The sequence below is a fragment of the Pelodiscus sinensis genome, chromosome 22 (genome assembly GCF_052426305.1).
Source record: "Pelodiscus sinensis isolate ZL-2025 chromosome 22, ASM5242630v1, whole genome shotgun sequence".
Taxonomy (NCBI): Eukaryota; Metazoa; Chordata; order Testudines; family Trionychidae; genus Pelodiscus; species Pelodiscus sinensis.
Genome location: NC_143073.1, coordinates 8,824,646 through 8,846,083, shown reverse-complemented (window position 1 = coordinate 8,846,083; position 21,438 = coordinate 8,824,646). Strand labels below are relative to the sequence as shown.

At 51.6% G+C, this 21,438-nt stretch overlaps 1 protein-coding gene across 1 annotated transcript; it reads left to right on the top strand.

Moving 5' to 3' along the window:
* Positions 1-1,537: 1,537 nt before the first annotated feature.
* On the top strand, positions 1,538-20,156 carry UBQLN4 (ubiquilin 4). The gene is made up of 11 exons (XM_075907008.2): positions 1,538-1,734; positions 5,660-5,811; positions 9,041-9,258; positions 9,662-9,924; positions 12,553-12,711; positions 13,390-13,615; positions 14,263-14,402; positions 15,944-16,027; positions 16,629-16,744; positions 17,447-17,624; positions 19,146-20,156. The coding sequence occupies exons 1-11, from the start codon at positions 1,579-1,581 to the stop codon at positions 19,296-19,298; spliced, it is 1,845 nt and encodes a 614-aa protein (XP_075763123.2). The 5' UTR covers positions 1,538-1,578; the 3' UTR covers positions 19,299-20,156.
* Positions 20,157-21,438: the final 1,282 nt, after the last annotated feature.

Sequence of the window (21,438 nt, the reverse complement as noted above, 5' to 3'; positions counted from 1 at the left end):
TTTGTTTATCAGAGGCTGGGAATGAGTGACATGGGCTGGATCACTTAATGATTCCCTGTTCTGTTCATTCCCTCTGGGGCACCTGGCATTAACCCTTTTCAGAAGACAGGATACTGGGCTAGATGTAATTTTCAGTGGTGCTCAGAATGGGCCCAAGATCAGGACCAGAGGCAACTATCCCAGGCCCTGTGCTTTGGGGGTCCAGGGTGGCCTGAAGGATTAGTGGGGGGCCTGGCACTGGCAACAACAAGTGACCTCTCCCTGCTCTGGCCCACTTTGCTGGCTCCTGGCATTGCTCAGGGGAGAGACAGAAGCTGGAAAGAGGAGTGGGGTGGGGGTTGAATGAAAAGGTGGAGTGGGGGCATGGTGGGGTGGAAATGCTGCTAGTACCAGGCCCCCCTGATAAGCCCACCAGGCAGCCCTGGTCTGTGCATCCCCCAGAAGCACAGGGCCCTCCAGAGCAGAGGGCAGTTGTCCCAGTCTGTCCTATGGACAGGATGGCTCTCAAAATATCAGCCCAAATGTTGCTGGAGTTGGGCCCATGTTCCTGAGTATTGGTGGAGCACAGGCACAATGGGCCAATATAACTAATTGCCTATGGCTAGCTGGATCTTTGGTATGACCCAGTGTGACCATTCTTACGTTTTCCCTGTCTGATACCAACTTTCCATCCCTCTGAAACAAAGCCTCCCATCCCCAGTTACCTACCACAGAGCCCTCTGATACCACCATTCCATCCCCAGCTGCCACAGAACCCCCTGAACCTGACATTCCATCCCCAACTACCACGGAACCCTCTGATCCTGACATTCCATCCCCAGCTGCCACAGAACCCCCTGAACCTGACATTCCATCCTCAACTATCACAGAATCCTCGGATCCCCACATTCCATCCCCAGCTGCCACGGAACCCTCTGATCCCGACGTTCCATCCCCAGCTGCCAAGGAACCCTCTGATCCCGACATTCCATCCCCAGCTGCCAAGGAACCCTCTGATCCCGACATTCCATCTCCAACTGCCACAGAACCTTCTGATCCTGACGTTCCATCCCTAGCTACCACGGAACCCTCACATACCAACATTCCATCCGCAGCTGCCAGGGAACCCTCTCATACCAACATTCTCTCTCTTCTCCTTTTAAAGGGACACCACCCCAGTCTATTCTGTTGGCTGTCAGACGGGGAACCAAAAGGAGAGACCGCGCCGCCTGACCCGCCCAGTCACCCTGTCCTGCCCTCCGCCCCCTGCACAGTGAGTCTGAGGCTGCTCCTGCCTTCCCTGCAGTTCCCGCTCCGTGGCTCTCCCCGCATTTCAGTTCTCCGCCTGGTCCACTCCCCTCCCCCGTGGGGCTCCCTCCCGGTCCGCTCCCACCGAGATTATCCCACGGTGCACACCCACCTCTGCCCCCCCCCAGGTTCTCGCTGTAGTCCGACTCCACCCCCCCCCCCCCGCTGCAGTTCCCCGCCGAGCCAGGCGGGGGCGCTGTGCGCCGGCCTCTCCCCGCCGCCGCGGCCGGGGCGCCGCTCTCCCCACGCCGGCTGCCGGGGCGGGCTGGCTGGCTGGGGCGGGCGGCGAAGATGGCGGAGCTGAGCGGCGGCGGCCCGGGCCCCGGCGGGGAGGGCGAGGCGGAGCTGGGCGGCCCCGCGCCCGGCGGGCTCCTCATCCGCGTCACGGTGAAGACCCCCAAGGACAAGGAGGAGATCGTCATCGGGGACGGCGCCTCCGTGCGGGAGGTGGGGCCGGGCAGGGGGCTGCGTGTGGGGGGAGGGGCCGGGGGGGGCTGAGGGCGGCTGGGCGCTGCGTGTGGGGGGCGGGGCCCCGGGTGGGGGGGGCGGGCCGAGGGGGTTGCGTGTGGGGCAGAGAGCCGTGGACAGGCGGCTGCATGGTGGGGGGGGGGGCTGCGTTTGCCGGGGCGGGGCGGTGGGGGGGCTGCGTGTGGGGTCGGGGGCTTCGGGCGGGAAGTGGGACTGGGCCGGAGACCCGGCTGCGCTTGGGGGGGGTGGGGCCGGGGCAGGTCGGAGGTTGAATGGCCCGGGGCATGTGAAGCTGGGGAGCGGATAGGGGAGGGGTTAGTGAAAGGGCCGGGGGGGGGGGCGGGATCTGGATTAGGGAAGCTGGGGGGGACCGAGTCTGGAGGGGTGGACCCGAGAGACGGGGCTGGGCTGAGACATGGGTTCTAGGTACTAGCCGTGTGAGTGGGAGCCAGGGAGCAGGGTGGAATCACAGCTTGGGCAGTGGAGGAGGAGGGAGGTTCTTGGGACGGGTTTACCTGGGCTGATGGGTAAGGTTTGGAGGAGAGAGCCTGGGGTTCAGATAAGGGATGTAAAATCCTGTTTAAAATGTTAATCGGTATGTGGAACCGGTGAACAGGGGCTGCTCCAGCTCCTGCTGTGCCATGGGGATGCTCTGGCTCTGCTGGGCCCGAGCAGCCCCCTGCCTGTGGGCTGGTGAGCTGGGCGCCGGTTAACTAGTAAGTAAGTGTGCCAGCAAAGCAAAGCTTACTGGTTAACTGGTTACCCCTTTACATCTCTAATTCAGGTGCATCTGGGGGCTGGACTGGGATTTAGGGCACCACGTGCAGTTGTGAGTGGATTTAGAGGGAACCGTCGGTGTTGCAGAAACGTGGTCATGGCACCAGGGCAAAGTATCCCTGGCGCTGCTTGTGGCAGCAGAGGTTGTGGCAACCTTTGTTGGTTTCTGTTGCAGGATGTGGCAACTGAGTTCAAGGCTTAGTGGATGTGATGATTGGAGCAAAGTCCCTGTCTGGTCCCTTTGGTACCCCGGCTCCTAAGCATTCAGTTCCTACCAGCCCCTCAGTACCAATGAGGTATTAAGGCAGGGGTGGGGAATGTCAGGCGTTGGGGGCCGAATGTGGCCCCCAGCTTGCATGGATCTGGCCCCCAGGCTCAGCATTGGGGAGCCCCTGCTTGTGCTCCAACCCCCCTGCCATTTGCAGGTTGGAGCACACAAAATCTACTAGCCTGGGTCCCCTAGGCTCTGATGTGCAAGGGGAACATGGGGAGTGTTTTTTCTCCTTCTTACCTGTGTGCAGCCCCTGACTGTTTTTTCTGTGGGTCAGCAGCCCCCGACCCAAAAAAGTTCCCCTCCCCTGCATTAAGGGAATGTTGCATTCAGAGGTGGGTATGAGGGATGCGATTTTAGCTGGGTGTCCTTGCTGGCTTCGCACCCTTGTGGTCATTGGAGTCGAGCTCAGGGGCTGGGTAGTGGTCAGATCATGTTCCAAGGCAGGAGTGGGGAACCTTTTGTGGGGGGGGGGAGCCGCTGACCCCAGAAAAATCAATCGGGGGCTGCACACAACTGAGAAGAAAAGAAAATGTCACTGACCTGACCCCTGACTGATGAGAGAGAGACTCTTCACATTCTCCTCACACACTAGGGCTGTGTCTACATTGGCAAGATTTTGTGCAAAAACTTGCCGCCTATCTACACTGGCTACGAGTTCTTGAGCAAGAACACTGACGTTCTAATGTAAGAAATCAGTGCTTCTTGCGCAAGAACTATGACGCTCCCGCTCAGGTATAAGCCCTCTTGCGCAAGTGGCCAGGCAACATTAATTTCTTGCGCAAGAAAGCCCGATGGCTAAAATGGCCATCGGAGCTTTCTTGCACAAGAGAGCGTCTACACTGGCACGGATGCTTTTGGGCTAAAGTACATCTCTTGCGCAAAAGCACGTGCCAGTGTAGACGTTCTCTTGCGCAAATACTTTAACGCAAAAACTTTTGCGTTAAAAGTATTAGCGCAAAATCTTGCCAATGTAGATGTAGCCTAGGGGGCCCAGGCTAGTAGATTTTGTGCCCCGGCCCTGTGATGAGAAGATAGGGTGGGGCTGGAGCAGCAGCATGAGCTTCCCCAATGCTGGGGGTAGCGTTGAGCCTCGGGCTGGCTTCAGAAAAGCTGGCCTTAGGTTCCCCACCCCTGTTATAAGGTATAGCACACTGAGGGTGTGTCTAGACTACAGGGTTTTGTCGACAAAAGTGGACTTTTGTCGACAAAACTATACCTTCGTCCACACTGTTTTTGAGTTGTGTCGACATAACGTCGACAAAACTCAGCAGTTTTGTCGACGTGTGTAAACCTCATTCTACAAGGAATAACACCTTTTGTCACCAGAGTTCTGTCGATAGAAGGCGTTATTGCATCTACACTGTCCTTTGCGTCCACACTGTCATGTCGACAAAGCGGCTTGCTTTGTCGACAGAACTGGATGTAGTCTAGACGCTCTTTGTCGACAGAAGCTTTGTCGACAGTATCTGTGGACAAAACCCTGTAGTCTAGACATACCCTGAAAGAAATAGAATGGTAGAAGTTAGACCAAGGAAAGACTTCATTTAGTCTATTTCCCCTGGCTGTTGCACCGTTGTTCCTGGGTTTTCAGCGCTTTTCCCTGTTTTAAAATCACTCAAAAGCTGGCTTTCCCTTTATAAACTTGAAAAGGAGAAAGACACAAAAAAGCTGTAGACATGCAAAGGATAAACTGTGTTGCTGGATGAGATCAAAAAGGGGTAACTGATCTGGCTTTGTTAGCCCTCCTTTCTGTTTGAGGTAATTGTGCTGTGGCTCTTTCCCTGCCCCTTCCTGAAGTCTGACCTATGCTTGCCAAGTGGATGCAGGATTCTTATTCCTGTTAAACAGCTTAGACATCCCACCCCAGCAGTTGGTGAGTGAACTGACACCTTCTTGGCATCCTTCAGGTGGCGAGGTTGTGTCAGCTATTGGTACTGTCTGGGTAGTGAGACTGATGTTCTGCTGCAGACGTTTAGACAGTTTAAAATCACTGCTTTCAGTCCTTTGCATGTAAACAAGAATAAGTTCTCATGTCTTAAGCAAGACACGAAAAGTAATTCTTCTGCTCTGCTGTGTGCTCTTTGGGCACAGTATTTCAGTTGAGGCCTAATCTGGGCATCACATTTCAGGAAAGATGTGGACAAATTGGAGAAGGTGCAGAGAAGAGCAACAAAAATGATGAAGGGTCTAGAAAACATGACTGATGAGGAAAGACTGAAATAATTGGGTTTGTTTAGTTTGGAAAAGAGAAGAGGGAACATGATAACAGATTTCAGGTACCTAAAAGGGTGTTACAAGTAGGAGGGAAAAAATATTTTCCTTAACCTCTAAGGACAGGACAAGAAGCAGTGGGCTTAAATTGCAGCAAGGGAGGATTAGGTTGGACATTAGGAAAATCTTCCTAATTGTCAGGGTGGGTAAGCACTGGAATAAATTGCGGAAGGAGTGGTGGAATCTCCATGATTACAGATATTTAAGAGGAGGTTAGGCAAAAATTTGTCAAGGATGAACTAGATGGTGCTTGGTCCTGCCGTGAGTTCAGGGGACTGGATTTGATGACCTCTCAGTGTCCCTTCCAGCTCTAGTATTCTATGATTTTTGATTCATAGGTCTGTCAATGCCTGTTAGGCAAGATGGCCAGGGATGCAATCCCATGCTGTGTGCTGAGACTCTTAACTACCAGAAGCTAGGAGTGGACAAATGGGTTGGATCACTTGATGACTCCTCTGTTATGTTCATTTGCTCTGAAGCATGTCTGGCATCAGCCTGTTAGAAGACAGGATACTGGGCTAAAAGGACCAATGTCATGATTCAGTTTGGCTGTTCTTAAATCGCTTGTTGTCTATTTTCCAGTTCAAAGAAGAGATTTCCAGGCGGTTTAAAGCCAAACAGGATCAGCTGGTTCTGATCTTCGCTGGAAAGATCCTGAAGGATGGAGACACTTTGAATCAACACGGGATCAAAGACGGGCTGACTGTGCATTTGGTCATTAAAACCCCACAGAAGTAAGAACTCATTCCTTCCGGGGGGCTGTCAGAATCTTACTTTGTGAAGAAAGTAGCTTCAAAAAGGCAGCATTTTGTCCAGGGGCTAAAGCAGGATAGTGGGATTAGGAACTCCTCCTGGGTTCTATTTCTGGCTCTGTGGCGGTGCTTGATCTCTTGTTTAGAGAAGGGGAGCTGGGATTAGGACTCTTGGGTTCTGTTTCCCTTTCTGCCCCTACTTTGTGGAAAATAGAGGTATGTCTACACAAGCCGCCCGTTATTTCAAAATATTTTTTGAAATAATGGGCATGCTATTTCACCATCCCAGTAAACCTTGTTGCACGGGGGATAAGGGATGGCTCGAAATAGCGCTTTATTTTGATTTGGCACCGTGTAGATGTGCCAACTATCAAAATAAGTTATTTTGAAATAAAATCTAAGAAATGCGATTTGCATACCACAAATTATGTATCTTATTTCAAGTTTAGAGTGCAGTGTACGTCACTTAACCTGTTTTTGCCTCATTTTAATCATCTGTAGAATGGTTCTTACGGGTTTGAGTCTTTGTCTTTTTAAGCCTTATGTACATTTACTTTTTTAGAAAATTTACAATTAGGAACAGAATGGTAAACTGGTTAACTGGTAAGCCTCGCCCTTAATGGGTGCGGCTTGCCAGTTTCAATTAACGGGTAGGGGCTGGAGCAACTCCAGTGCCCTGCCATGGTGGGTGGCAGAGACCGTCTCCTCCCCTTAACCAATTAACTGATTTTACATCCCTCTTTACACGGTATAAACATTAGTTAAAGCTTGCACAAACCCAGGGAAGATAGGTTTAATTCCCATTTTACAGATGGAGAAGACCGACAGAAGTTAAGTGAAAACCAGACATAGTGTCAGCATTAATGCCAAGGATCTCCTTGGCCCCAGCTCTCCTGACCTCTTCCCAGTAGTTTACTCTGTTGCAGGTGCTTTGAGATCTGTTAATGAGAGAAGCGCTGAGTACAAAGCATTATCTACAAGTACATAGTGGAAATCTGGGCAGCTGAGAAACACACATGAAAATCAACATGTCAGATGCTGCCAGATGTGACTTTTCCATTTACAATCGAAGGAATGGTCCTAAAAGTTAAAGGGTTCCAGGAGTAGTTGCTGCATTTTAGAAGGGAACAGGTCTTGTTTCTTTCTAAACATCCTTCACAACAATTTCGTAGGTTCTCCTTGCTGCCTGGCAATAGAGAATAAACAAGGCTACAGCTCTTTGTGAATCTGTGTTGTCCTCTTGGGAGTCCGTGCTCCCTGGCTCATTAAAGATCAGTGGGTTTTTTTAAGCATGAGTATTGTTAGCTGCTGTAGAAGGCACGTGCTAAATTCTGCATTTCTGTGTAGCATGGTAGAATGATACTGCTTACTGCTGGTTTTGCAGCGCTCACAATCTTTTCAACAGGATACATTAAACATCTGGTCAGGGCCATTATTCTGTGTGATGGTCATTGGGAAGGGTGTACAGTGCTTATTGCAAACATTACAGCTGCTTCTTGTGCAGAGAGGATCAAGTGACCCCCCCCCTTCCTTTTTTTAAAAACACTTCCTATTTCCCATCTGCTTTGCTTCCTACTTTGCACTCTGAATGAGGGCTGATTTCCAGCAGCAGTCAGCTGAATCTCTAAAGTGCTTGGTGATTAAAAGGTGCAAGATAAAAAGTTTAAAAATACACACCTGACTTATTCATGATAGGGATGTGAATGGTTAACCAGTAAGCAACACCCTTACCAGGTGATGCTTACCGATTACAGCTAGCCAGTTGGCTGGAGCAGCTCCTGCCCATGACAGGAGGGTGGGGGGCAGACACGGGGCTGCTATCCCGCTTGACTCGTTAGCTCAAGTGTATCAGCTCATACTTTTAGCTCTGGTGGTCCCTGGTTCAATCCCTCAAATGCCAGCCAAGATGATGGCTGTCATATTTGCAGGATGGGGACCATAGTTCTCAATCAGCATAATAGGTTTAAGAGAAAAACAGTGAGGCTATGTCTACACTCGTGGCTTCTTGGGCGAGTAATATGCAAATGAGGCTAAGCATGGAATATCGCTGAGCCTCATTTGCATACCTAATGAGCCACCTTTTTTCAGACGAGGCTCATGCGCAAGAAGGAAAGTCTACACTGCCCCTTCTTGCGCAAGGCCATTACACCTATTACTTTTCAGGAAGAACAGCGTTGCGCAAGAGGGGTTTTCTTGCGCAAGAAGGGGCAGTGTAGACGCTCCTTCTTGCACAAGAGCCCCTTCTGAAAAAAAATGGTGTCTCATTAAGTATGCAAATGAGGCTCGGTGATATTCCATGCGTAGCCTCATTTGCATATCACTCGCGCAAGAAGCCGCGAGTGTAGACATAGCCTGTGTGCATATTGAATGTGTTTATTTAGTAATCAATATACTGGTAATTAAACAATGTAATATTAAACTTTAATGTTTGTGATATGTTAAACCAAAATGGGAAACAAACTAGAGAACATTTAATATTAGAGATGTTGCCAAAGTTCATTATATAAACTAAAAACATATTCTTTCCTTGATAACGACTTCATTATTGAGCCTGAAATGATTTTTAAAATTAACATCATTGCCACATTTGTTTTTGCTCAGCTTGGAGAGTGAAGATGGGTTAATTATGCTAGTTTATCCACTTTCAGTTGAAACCTCTTATGCGCTAGCCATGTAATGTTGGGGTTGTAAGCACTCCAGCGGAATATGTTTAGATTAAAAAAAAGTCATGGACATTTAAAAAGAAAATGCTGGGAGCAGGGCGGGATTCATGGGTCTAACCTCCCAGTTCAGGTTGGCTCTACAGATGGAAGGTATGACAGAAAAGCAAATGATTATTATTTACCCCATGGAGTAAGCATGGTTTAACCCGCTGAGGTTTCTAATGAGGCAGCAGGAGACTTTTCCTGCTTGGAATGAACTCTGCTGCAGGGTATTGTGGAGGCAAATAGCTAAGCGTGATTCAAGAAGGGCTCAGGCGTCATTAAGCCCAGTACCTCCATTACACTGACCAGGGCTGTTTTAGATCATGGCAGATGCCTTGTCACCAGCCGAGGGGGGATTTGAAAGCACAGACACGGGGCTGGGTGGAAGTATCCGGCGTAGATACCCCTTTGATCTGACATGACTGTTCTGAAGTTCTTCTTATGAGCTGCAGGTGGCGCTGTTTAGATTACTGAGCCCCAGGGGTGACCATCTGTTTTATTTGTAGGGTTCAAGATCCTGCTGCTGCTCCTGCTCCTTCCCCTGCCGTTCCTGCTGCCACCACTATCCCCTCTACAACCCCTTCTTCTCCTGCTGCGCCATCTCAGCCTTCCACATCCAGCGGCGCTCTCTCTGACACTGGGAGCACCAGCAGGCGGAGCAGCGGAGCAGGGACCACGGGAGGTGCCGGAGATGGAGCCCCCAGCAACGCTGCATCCATCCTCTGTAGGTGACAACTTTGGCCTCTTGGCATCCCTGTGCCTATTCTGGGAAGGGAGAGTTGCACAGTGGTTCAAGCAAGGGGGCCATGCGTCAGGACGTCTGAGTCCTATTTTTGACTCCGACACATGCTGGGTGACCTTGGGCAAGTCACTTCTCAGCTCTGTGCCTCAGTGTTCCCATCTGTAAAATGGAGCTAATAGTACTGCCCTCCATTACAGCCCTTCTGGGGTAAGAAACTCTCTGTCGAGGCCAGAAATTACAGAAGTGAGAGTGGTGGTGTGAGCAATGAAGTATCATCATGTTGGAGTAAACACAAAGCCAGCACTCTCCCCCTGTTCCCCTCTCTTTCCCGTTGCAGACAACTGCACTGACATGCGTCTCTCTCCATGTCTTGTTCCCTCTCCAGCTGGCTTTGGTGGTGTCACCGGGCTCGGCAGCCTCGGCATGGGCTCTGCCAATTTCATGGAGCTCCAGCAGCAGATGCAACGGCAGCTGATGTCCAATCCAGAGATGCTTTCTCAGATCATGGAGAACCCCCTTGTGCAGAACATGATGTCCAACCCTGACCTCATGAGACAGATGATCATGGCCAACCCTCAGATGCAGCAGCTGATGGAACGGAACCCTGAGATAAGCCACATGCTGAACAACCCTGAGCTCATGAGACAGGTGGGTGAGAGAGGTTACACCTGGGAGCCTGTTTCAGGTGCCTCTGAGATGGTCAGGGTGGACTCCCCAGCTTTCCACTTCTCTTTGCCCCCTCAACATCAGTGTCGATTCTGAAAAGGGAGGGAGTGGGATTCCAGATTCAGAGATCAGGTTCTTTATCTACCTGCTGTAGGCACCCGCCCCCCATGCAGGAACATAGCAGTCTGTATGTAAATGTATGCATGTTGATAGTACCATGATTGTGCACCCACGTGCTTCCAATCCTCCTACCTTTCTCAGTGCCACTGAATAGATCACATGCGGAGAGGCAAAAACAAGCTTTGGCGGTGCCCATGGTACCCTATAGAAGGCTAGTGTGTTGTATTGCAGGGACCATAAACAAAAGGGGTCACCTTACATAGGAATTAGAGGTGGCAGAAAAAGATTCCATGATCCATCTCCCACTGTCAGTCCAAGATTATTCTCTACAGTGTGTTCTTCAGGACTGTTCATTCTTATATATTAAAGAAAATGTTTCCTGCAGGACGACGGAAGTGATGTCTTACGTCACTCTGCGTCCTGCAGGAAAAGTTTTTGTCCTGTTGCCTCCGTTGCTGGCTGGGGGATACCAAGAGCCATGCCACGTCTGCGGGGAGAGGGGACACTGCCTTGACCAGCGTCCACCTACCTCTGGGCTCCACCCCCAGCCTGCCTGCACCTGCCGCGGCGTGGCTCTGTGCGGCCCAGCCTCCCCTCTCCCAGTGTGCATGCACCGCGCGGAGTGAGGCGGCACTGTCTCCTGTCACCTTACCAGCCCATGCACGGTGCCTGCTCCATCCCACTAGCTGGAGGAAGCGGGCAGGCGGGTGGGATTGCAGGAGCCCAGAGCCAGCGAGAGCCATGTGGGGTGGCCATAGCACACAAAGGGAAAGGGGATCCCCGGTGTAGGCGCGAATGGCCCCGGGTGGTGACTGGGATTAAAGGTGTTGCCCGATGGGGAGCATGCGAGCTAGGGAGGTCTTGCACTGCGGCGGCTTCCCCAACTCTCCAGAGCGACTGCTCTGCGCAGCGGGTTCCCTGGGTTCACCATGAAGCAAAGCTGCCCCAACAGGTCCGTACAGAAAGGCTGGGCTGGGGACAGGCCGTGGCTGCTACTGCGGTGGCCAGGACTGTGCTACCTGGCCCGTGGTGCCCTGGGGGGGGCGGGGGGCGAACGTGCACCTCAATGAATTTGTGGGAGGGGGCCGGGTGTGCGTAGGGAGGGAGGAAGAGGGGTAGGGTGGATGGGTGGATGGATGGTGCGATAAGAGGGGATGGTGGTAGTGAGGAGGATATAGGGGGATGGGCAGTGTGGGGGTGCAGAGCGAGAGGGGTTAGGGAAGGATGGGGGTGGAGGAAGAAGGTGTGGGTAGGGATAGGCAGTGTGAGGTGGGGAGGAGGAGGGGTTAGAGAGGGTGGTGAGTGCAGGAATGGAGGCAGGGGTATCAAATTCAAGTACAGGATACAGGCGGGGGAGGGGAGGAAGTCCTGTCTGACGGGACCGGGGGAGCGCCTGGGGCTGGCCTAGCCTGCCTTGCCTGATGTCCGTAGGGGCCAGAAAAGCTGGGGCTGGCCCGGCCTCAGCTCTGCCCAATGGCTGTGGGAGGAGGGAGAGCCAGGTCTAGCCCGGCCCAACTGCCGGGTGGAAAAGGGGACATGTCAGGGCTGCCACACCTCAGCCTGGCCGTCCCGGGAGGCCAGGGCTGCCTACCCCCAGAGACAGAGGGGTTGGCGAGTGTATTGAGCAGGGGGCATCACCTCCTGGTTGTTTATTTTTATTAGCATAGTGCCTAGGATCAGAACCCCCGGTACAAAGTACTACACAAGCAGAGAACAAAAAAATGGCCTCTATCCTAAAGAGCTAACAATCGTAAGTGTTAGACTAAAGACAACAGAATGGGAGCCCAAGGAACCAATGGAAACTGTAGTTGTAAATACATCAAGTGACAAGACTTTCATTAGGAGAAGAAAACATCTCATTGTCAGCAAATGATTCTGGGTATTTGACCAGATGTTTTCTGTGTCCAGTTTTAATCCCAACCTTACCCCTGCTTGGGAGACACGAACCCCGTTCTTAGCTCCCAAACAGCACAGTGGCAGCTCACTGGCAAGTTGGACTAACCAGTCTTGAGAAGGATCTGTGCTTTGGTACTTCGGTTTGGATGTGGGTGTTCTCCGGAAGGGCAGAACCCATTGGAGATCTGGAGTGATCTTATTTTAACTGAAACATGAGAGACTCGTTTTCTCGTCAGCCCTCGGACAGTTTTCAAATGCAGACCATCCCGGGGGTGTTAGCCAGGTGTTTGAAGAGCTGACCCAGTCTCCCATAAAGCTACATGATCTTCACCGTTTGATTTGAGATTGTAAAAAAGAAAGGCATTGTGGCTAAGCAGTGAGGGCAGAGAACAAATGATTTCTGCTCTCTGCCTGTAAAATGGGTTTGTTTATGCTTTTCTCCTGGGGGGGAGAGGGGTCAAGACTTCTTTTTTTCAGTAGTTGGGTATAGAATAGCAGAGTAGTGCTTTGGCGCTGCCAGGCACAGTTCAGTCCCCTGGAATCTTTTGTGGTGCAGCTGGTCATGAACCCCCCAATTCTTCTCCTTCTCTCCAGACAATGGAATTGGCTCGCAACCCCGCCATGATGCAGGAGATGATGCGAAACCAGGACCGAGCATTGAGTAACCTAGAGAGCATCCCAGGAGGATACAATGCCCTGCGCCGGATGTACACCGACATCCAGGAGCCCATGTTCAGCGCAGCTAGGGAGCAGGTACTAAGCACGCCTGCTCCAGATGGAGTAGATTGTTGGGTCTTATTCTTCCTGCCTGCAGGGGGCGACAGAGCTAATTTGCCCAGATGTTTCTCTAGCCTGGTGTAGATTTCCCTATAGTGAGGGTGTGGAACAGTCACCTCATGCACAGTCAACTCAGGGTGCTAGGGCTCCACTTGCGCTCCAGCCCCACGGCGGGGCACTGAGGCTTGGAGACTTGCTGCGGGGCTGGAGTGCGAGCGCCAGCTGCATGGGGAAGCCCTGAACCTCACTGTAAGCTGGGGGCATAGGTTCCCCACCCCTGCTCTACGAGAGCCTGCACAGAGGGAGTTGCAAGTCCTGGTGAATGTGGTCTATGCTTCCTGTGTTCTGTTGATGTCTGCAGAAGAGGCAGGATGGTTAACGCACTAGCTTAGGACTTGAGACACCCAGATTCAACTCTCTGCTCTGCTACCGCTCCCTGTAGGACCTTGGGCAAGTCACTTAACCTCTTTGTGCCTCAGTGGAAACTGGGAGTAATAGCATTGCCCTGTGAGGATGAACGCATTAAAGATTATGAAACACTTTGGGCTCTACTGATGAAAAGTGCTATAGCAACTAGTTATTGTTGCGTGGTGGCAGGTTTCGCCTGACCATATTCTTGATGGTTGTCTGATTTGGCGATTTATTTCTCTCTAGTTTGGCAACAATCCTTTCTCATCCTTGGCGGGGAACTCCGACTGCTCAAGCTCCCAGCCCTTACGGACAGAAAATAGAGAGCCTTTACCCAACCCCTGGAGTCCCACGCCGCCTGCCTCCCAAGCCCAAGGACCCGGCAGTGAAGGCAGTACTGGCACAACGACAACCCAAAGCACACCCACTGTCTCCAATCCCTTTGGAATCAATGCGGCCAGCCTGGGGACCGGTATGTACCCAGGAGTTAGGTGCTGGTGACGGAACAAACCGCTCAGCTGCAGATGGCATCAGGTTACTTCCAGCATGTGCGTGTTTGCTGCGGCGGCTCAGTTCCTCAGATTGGTCAGTGTGAGCCTGTGGTAGACTAGAATGGGTTATTCCTTGTGTGCCTGACCAAGGGCTGCATGGGGAGCTCAGACACACACCAACGAGACCATAGCAGCTATAGGAGGAACCCACAGAGACAAAGTATTCTCTGCCTGGCTGCTCAGCTCAAGGTGGAGCATTGCATGCTGGGACTTGTGGTCTCCATGGGCTGCTGCTGTTTAAGATGAAGGCATTTCCATAAAGGGGTTAAGCCCATCCCTGGCTTATTCACTTACCCAGCCTGAAAAGGGTAATCCCCTCTTCCCCCCGCCCCATTGAAAAGTCTCAGATCATATGGGGCACATGTTGACTGCTCTGATCTGTTCTCTTACAAAGACTTGTTGGTGAGAAATGAATTTTGTGATTGCTCAGTGTTGCTTGTGCTCTGCCTTCTGCCAACTCTAAATTCAGACACGCGACCTCCATCCCCTCTATGTTTCATGTTTGATTTTAGCTCCTCTGTAGCCATAATTAGGCTTGTAAGTTTCGCTTTCTCCCACCGTGCTGCAGGGATGTTTAACAGCCCAGAGATGCAGGGTCTCCTACAGCAGATTTCGGAGAATCCCCAGCTGATGCAGAACATGATCTCTGCCCCTTACATGCGCAGTATGATGCAGACGCTCGCCCAGAACCCAGACTTCGCAGCACAGGTAAAACCATAGCAGCAGCTTCCTCTGTTCCAAACAGGCCTTGGGGCAGTGGTGGGCGATCTGCAACCCTTGTGCTGCATAAGGCCCACTGGAGCTTCGCCTGAGGATCCCCTGGCTACCTCCCTCCCCTATGCATCTCTTGTGCACTGGGGCACTGGAGCCCCGCACTTCCTGCAGCTCCCCACTCCCTCCCAGCACTTTTGGAGCACGTGAATTGCCTGATTCATGCACCGTCCCCACTTCTACCCCCTCCCTTCCAGAGCTGGAATGCTGCCAATCAGCTGTTTGTGGTGTTCCAGCTCTGGGAGGGAGTGGAGGAGAAGATATGTGCAGTGCTCCGCTGCCCCAGTGTGAGAGATGCTTGGGGGGGGGACAGTAGGGCTGTTGGTGGGACCCCAGTGAGCCATGACTCGCTGCTGCCCACTGAGGTGAAGGAGGGCCATTCATGCCCATCCCCACCTTGAGGCCTAGCACAGATGCAGACGCTCTGCCACCATGGCATGGAAGGCTGGTCATTTTCAGAAAGCAGAGGCCTGAGGTCCTAGATGAACGAAGTCTTCTGCCTATCCAGTATGTACAGCCTGGGCAGAGGGAGCAGCTTGACAGTGCGTTGCCTTCCTGATCTGGGAGGGACAAGAGGGGGACTTTGGATTCCAACGGCCCATTCAGTCCTCAGCCCCTCTGCTCAGACTGCCAGCAAAAGGGGGTCAGTCAGTGCTGGTGGCTATTGTGTATCAGATGCACCTTCCCACTGTGAATCTGGCTTGAGAACCACTGACTCTCCCGGGTGACAGTTTCCCGTGGCTGCCGTGCTGGGCCGCATTTGGGCTTGGATCTGGGTGGGAATGGGGAAGATTGTTTCCTAGCATCCCGGGAGCTATGCAGTTATCTCTAAGGCTACGTCTACACTGGCCCCTCTTCCGGAAGGGGCATGTAAATTTCAAGAGTCGTCGTAGGGAAATCCGCGGGGGATTTAAATATCCCCCGCGGCATTTAAATAAAAATGTCCGCCGCTTTTTTCCGGCTTTTAAAAAAGCCGGAAAAGAGCGTCTAGACTGGCCCCGATCCTCCGGAAAAAGTGCCCTTTTCCGGAGGCTCTTATTCTTACTTTGAAGTAAGAATAAGAGCCTCCGGAAAAGGGCACTTTTTCCGGAGGATCGGGGCCAGTCTAGACGCTCTTTTCGGGCTTTTTTAAAAGCCGGAAAAAGCGGCGGACATTTTTATTTAAATGCCGCGGGGGATATTTAAATCCCCCGCGGATTTCCCTACGACGACTCTTGAAATTTACATGCCCCTTACGGAAGAGGGGCCAGTGTAGACGTAGCCTAAAGGAATAGCGGGGTCTTCACTAAAAAGCCCTGCACCCTTCTGCTGGCTGCAGCTCCTGCTGGAATGACAGTTCCTGCTGGAAGTGGGATATACCAAGCTATCAATGGCAAGGGGTGTTAAATAGCCAGCTAAAGTGTTCTCCATGGCCTAGTTCCTTAGAAGAGAGTTTCATAACCCCCATGGCTCATGCTGTATGTGCTGTCTCCTGACAGATGATGGTAAATGTCCCGCTCTTTGCCGGAAACCCGCAGCTTCAGGAGCAGCTACGGCTTCAGCTCCCCGTCTTTTTGCAGCAGGTAAGGATCTGCTCCAGGCCCTCACTCTCCGCTGGCTGTCCCACAGTCCAGAACTGTTCCTGGTTTTCACAACCGGGAGAGTCTCTGTTCCTTCCGCTAGAGGGAAAAAAAAAAATTAATGGAGATTGCCTATCTCCTAGAACTGGAAGGGACCTTGAATGGTCATTGAGTCCAGTCCCCTGCCTTCGCAACAGGACCAACTACCATCCCTGACAAATTTTTGCCCCAAATCCTTAAATAGCCTCCGCAAGGATTGAACTCACAACCCTGGGTTTAGCAAGCCAATGCTCAAACCACTGAGCTATCCCTCACCGGAAGTGCATATTCCTATTTGGGGTGGGTTGTGCTGCTGAAAGAACAGAGACTTGGCATTGCTAGGAGATGCAATTAAGGCGTAGAGAGCTGACGGGGAAACGGGACCAGGAATGCACTCTCTTGCTGTAGTCCCTTGATCCCACTGTGTCCCATGGGATGATCCCTAGGGCTCATGTTTAAAGGGCCTTGTCTGGCCAGGGGCCCTCCTGCCTCGAATGCAGATCTTTGACTGAAGGAAGCTATGGGTCTTTAGTAACAGTGGAATTGTATCTGCCTTGTTTCCCAGATGCAGAACCCAGACTCCCTGTCAATCCTGACCAACCCCCGAGCCATGCAGGCTCTCCTGCAGATCCAGCAGGGGCTCCAGACGCTTCAAACGGAGGCCCCGGGACTAGTGCCAAGGTAAGAGGCCTTAGATCAGACTCAAGCCTGCCAAACCTGTACTGCAGGTCTGCCTTGGAGGTGCAGTGGCAAATCCCAGCCATGTGCACCCTCTTGGGAATTAGCTCTCCCTTGTCTGCTCGAGCTTGCCGAGGGCTCCCCCTGCAGCTCTCTTCTAAGAATTACAAGAACCTCTCCTCCTCCTCCCCCCACCCCCCCGCCACCTTCCCTTTCTGGACTGTAGCAGAGAGTACTAAATATTGCAGCACTGGTGAAAGGTTTGAGATTTACAGGCCTGGAGACGGACGGGTTCATCAGGACAAACCATCTTGCCAGCACCCCTCAGTCCTTGCCTGGGGTTGGGAATTCCCTGTATGGAAAAGGGGAACATTGAGTCTTTACAACCCCCTTCAGTTCTTGTCCTTTGCCCAGAACACCAACAAGGGAACCTGGTCATCCCAGTTCTGCCTAGTCGAGTGATGTAGGGACCTGCTCAGCAGGACATGGACTGGGACCGACCGGTTGGTTTCACACAGACAGTGGAATGGCTGTCCCTTGATAGTGTCAGCCAGTCGCTTCTGACCTTGGCTGGATTCAAACTGGCAATATAGGCTCCAGACGTCACAACTAGAATGCTTGTGCTGGGTAGTCCCAGAGAGAACGGCAAGGGCGACCTTGCCCTTCTGGCATCTCCTGCAGCCAGTGTTCTGCTTTCGTTCTCAGCCTCGGCTCCTTTGGAATGCCTCGAATCCCCCCACCGTCCGCAGGAGGAAGCACAATCCCAGAGAACCCCGTGTCCTCCAGTTCGACGCCTGCCAGTGCCTCTCCAGCAGGGGTCAGTAACCCCCAACAGCAGCTCATGCAGCAAATGATCCAACTTTTGGCCGGAGGAAACTCTCAAGTACGTAATGCACATACAGCTGGGTCTCCCTCGGTGCCATATGATCTTCAGGGCATCCTATGGCTGTTGTCATATGCTAGGTGGTCATTCGTTCAGCCTGCTCTGGCAAGCTGCGTGAAAAGTATTGTGGGAGATCAGGAGCCACTCCCTGCGAACACCGACCCGGTAATAATAATCCCTAGCTCTTCTTGGCCGTAGATCTCAGAGCACTTCACAAAATAGGTCAGGATCACTATCCCCTATTCATAGATGGGGAAACTGAGGCATGGAGGGGCTGCTTGCTCAGGCTCACCTAGCAAGTGAGTGGCAAGGAAAAGCACCACCTCTCCTGAGCCCCATTTCCTTGCCCTGTGCACCAGGCCACGCTGCTCAGCACCACAGTGTCTTGCTAAGAGACGCAGCCCCATCTTTCTGAAAACGCCTCCTACTGTGGCATGAATTGAGAGTGTTAAATTGTGGCGGTGGTCACGTTCCCTCTGGAGACTAGAAGTTTCCCTAGGTTTTTCTTGAGCGTGCTGTGCCCCACCCAGCACTTCTACCCTATGAAATATGCCAGCACAGAGTAGGGATGTAAATTCCCATGGAAAAATGTTAACCAGTTTAAATGATTTAATTTTAATCGTTTTAACCGGTTAACTGAGGGCTAGTGCAGATCAGCTGGGGTCTCATGAGGTGTCGTTCCAGGCAGGGCCCCTGGCAGTAGGGTGGTGCCGGCCAGCCTGCCATGTGCAGGAGGCTGTCCTGCCTCCACCAGCTCCATTGCACTGTGGACAGATGGGGAGCTGCTCCAGACCTGGCTGTGTCACTGCTCCAGCCATGCTGCAGACGGGTGGGGTGGCTGATCCAGCCGGACCTGCTGTAGGCAGAAGCCAGCTCTTGCCCTCCAGTTAACAGGTTACCCTGGGAAGCATGCCGGTAAGGCTAATGCTTACCGGGTAGCCAGTTAAGCTTTTACATCCCTTGCCCAGAGATGGTAGTATTTCGGCTGGAGTGAAGAGCTTGTAGCATATGTTGATTACATACATATTGATTGTGGGAAGGAGCCTGGCTCCGTGACTCATGCACCACCCTGGAATTCAGGAGACCGGGGTTCTCTTCCCAGTTGTGCTACTCGTGCACCTTGGGCAAGTCACTTCCCCTCTCTCTCTGCCTTGTGGATAGATTGGGATGGGATGCAAACTCACCTCTGCCCCAAAATGTTTTGAGATGCTTTTCACTAGAGGATCAAATCATTAGCCAGGGCTTGCTACCTGCACACAAGGGTTTTATCTTCATTCATTCATTCATATTCACACACCTACAGCTGTCAAGGTACTTTTACATTAGTGATGAAGGTCATACACGCCTCTGTCAGCTGTGGACTGGATTCTCACCTGCTGGGCATGTGTATGACTCCATTGCCTTTATTTGAGCTACTCCTGGGAGCTGGCCCCCGATGTCAATGGAGTTACCCCTGTTTACACCAGCTCACCCTATCTGTGTAGTGTTATTTGTCCCATAGATCTTTGCTTCCCCTGGCAGGTGCAGAGTCCTGAAGTGCGATTCCAACAGCAGCTGGAGCAGCTGAATGCGATGGGCTTCATTAACCGCGAGGCTAACCTCCAAGCGCTCATTGCCACTGGTGGAGACATCAACGCAGCTATTGAGAGACTGCTGGGCTCCCAGCCTTCTTAAACCCAGTCATGCTGTCCTCCAGTCATCGAACACACACAGGGGCCTTTCAAGAAGACCCGCCATCATTTTCATATCCTCTGACAGCTGTCCATGTATTTAAAACAAACAAAAAAAATGCAGCTTCACCCCGACATTCCTACTAAGTTAAGATTTCATGTTGAAATGCTCTTTAACTGGCTTGTGTGTGGATCCCGGTTCTCAGCAAGTGGCCACAGAGACTTCAGATGTGTATTTTTCCTAAATATGCCCTCTGTGTCTCAGACACACTTCTATCTCTAGATGGTAAAGGCGATACTTCTAGTTACTTACCTGAATGATTGTGTTTGAGTAGCTTGATTTTAACTGTACATTATTCCTCTCCATTCCTCCTTCCAGGCAAATATTTAAAACTAAGCAGAGTTTTTTTTCTCCCCAGCATCTTATCAGGAATGGATCAAAAGAGGAACTGAAATTACTTGGATATTTCTGATGTCATTTGTCTTCAGATATTTCCATCAGATGCACTGGGTGTGATTTTCATTTACTCTACTCTGGAAGTGTGGAAGAAGGGACTTGATATTGAGTGTGAATTACATTTTCTTTAAGGTCCCCACATGCTGCCAGAGTGGTGTAAAGGTGCCTTGATGTGATTGAGAATCAGGCCCGGTCTTGTATTTTATTATTTTCAGTCCAAGTTTTGGAAGTAGTAGGCCCTGCCAAGGGGGTCTTTAGAGAAGCAGTTTTCTGCCCAAGCAATACCGTTCTCTCACGCTGTGGCGTTAGGGGGATGTTGGCGCTCATGTCTCTGCTGTCTGGTTTTGAAAGTGTAAAAGCAAAATGGAAAAAAAATTAACAAAGATCTTTCTCCCCACTGGAAAACATTGGAAGTCCTCGTTCTTCCGTGTGTGTACGTCTGCTCTCTAGTTCAGGGGTGCTCAAACCTCATGACTCCATCACCCTCCTGAGAACCAGCTAGCTAATTGCCCAAGAGCCAGCATGTAATTTGCATCTACATTTGCATACCCCTTTTTATAGCAAAACAAAAACAGTGCGCACAACTGTCTATCTCCCTGTACTCCATGGATCTTCCTGGATTGCTGTAGTGACCTATTGGGATCCTGTGGCCCTTGAGCAACTTGTAGTCTATCAGATTTTGTCTCCCTACCCTTTATCCTGCAGATGGTTTGCATGACCGTTGGCCTGCTTTTTGGGGCACCATTGCCCTAGTGTTGGTGATCCGCCAAGACTCCCATGCTGGCATCCTGGCCAGTGTCAGATGTCAGGGGTGACTTGTTAGCAACCTCCCCTGTACTAAGAGCTTTGAGTGTGTGTAGGACAGGCACAAATACCTTGTCTGCACCCCAGAGCCATCTCTAGCAGGCTTATCTCTCAGGCCATTGTCTAATTTACCACCTCCCGGCATTGACCTGATCCAAAGCTCACCAGAAGCGTCTTTCCCTTGACTTCAATAGGCTGTGTGGCCGAACACCTGGTAGGAAACAGAACATCCTGCCCCCCCCCCCCCAACAAATGCCTCTCTTGTCTAGCTTCCTCCAGGGCTGGGGCAGTCCTGAAGAGTCTGGATTGTTAGTCAGTTCCATACACCGATGAATGCTAAATGGATGATTGATGTTCTCAGCTAGGCTGCCCTCCACCTCAAGCTCTCAAAGCAACCTGTTGCCTTGTGTTATGATTGGCCATTGGCTGTTGAGTAGGCTTCCTGGGCTACCTAGTTTGGTGATGGACCCAGATCAAGTCAACTCTCTTGGGTGGGGGCAGGATTTCTTTCCTTATTCCTTTTAATTTCTATTCAACCATTCCAGGCAAGTCCATCTCCGTGAGTCCAGTGAGGGATCTATCGCCTGCCTCCATCCTTTTATCAGAGCTTAGCTGGAGCAGTGGCTGCTGGGGGGACAGAGAGAGAGGTTGCATGTATAATGAGGACTGAGATGCTGCCACACCATGTGTATTCGGGAGACAGTGTGGCCTGGGATTTTGGAGGTCTAGGTTCCAATCCTGAATCTGCCAGTGGCCTGATGGGTGACCTCAAGCAAACCACTTCACCTCTCTCTGCCTCGATTTCCCCAGGTGTAACGAGCTGGGAGCGCTATGGCTGAATGCGCTATATAAAGGCAAGGTGGTGGTACCTAGGCAGGAGAGC

Bases quoted from the DNA above. Each gene is read 5' to 3' on its own strand.
- UBQLN4 (XM_075907008.2), top strand. From the start codon at position 1,579: ATGGCGGAGCTGAGCGGCGGCGGCCCGGGCCCCGGCGGGGAGGGCGAG. The intron at 9,925-12,552 runs GTGGGTGAGAGA...CCTTCTCTCCAG, and splicing joins ACCCTGAGCTCATGAGACAG to ACAATGGAATTGGCTCGCAA. The intron at 17,625-19,145 runs GTACGTAATGCA...TTCCCCTGGCAG, and splicing joins TGGCCGGAGGAAACTCTCAA to GTGCAGAGTCCTGAAGTGCG.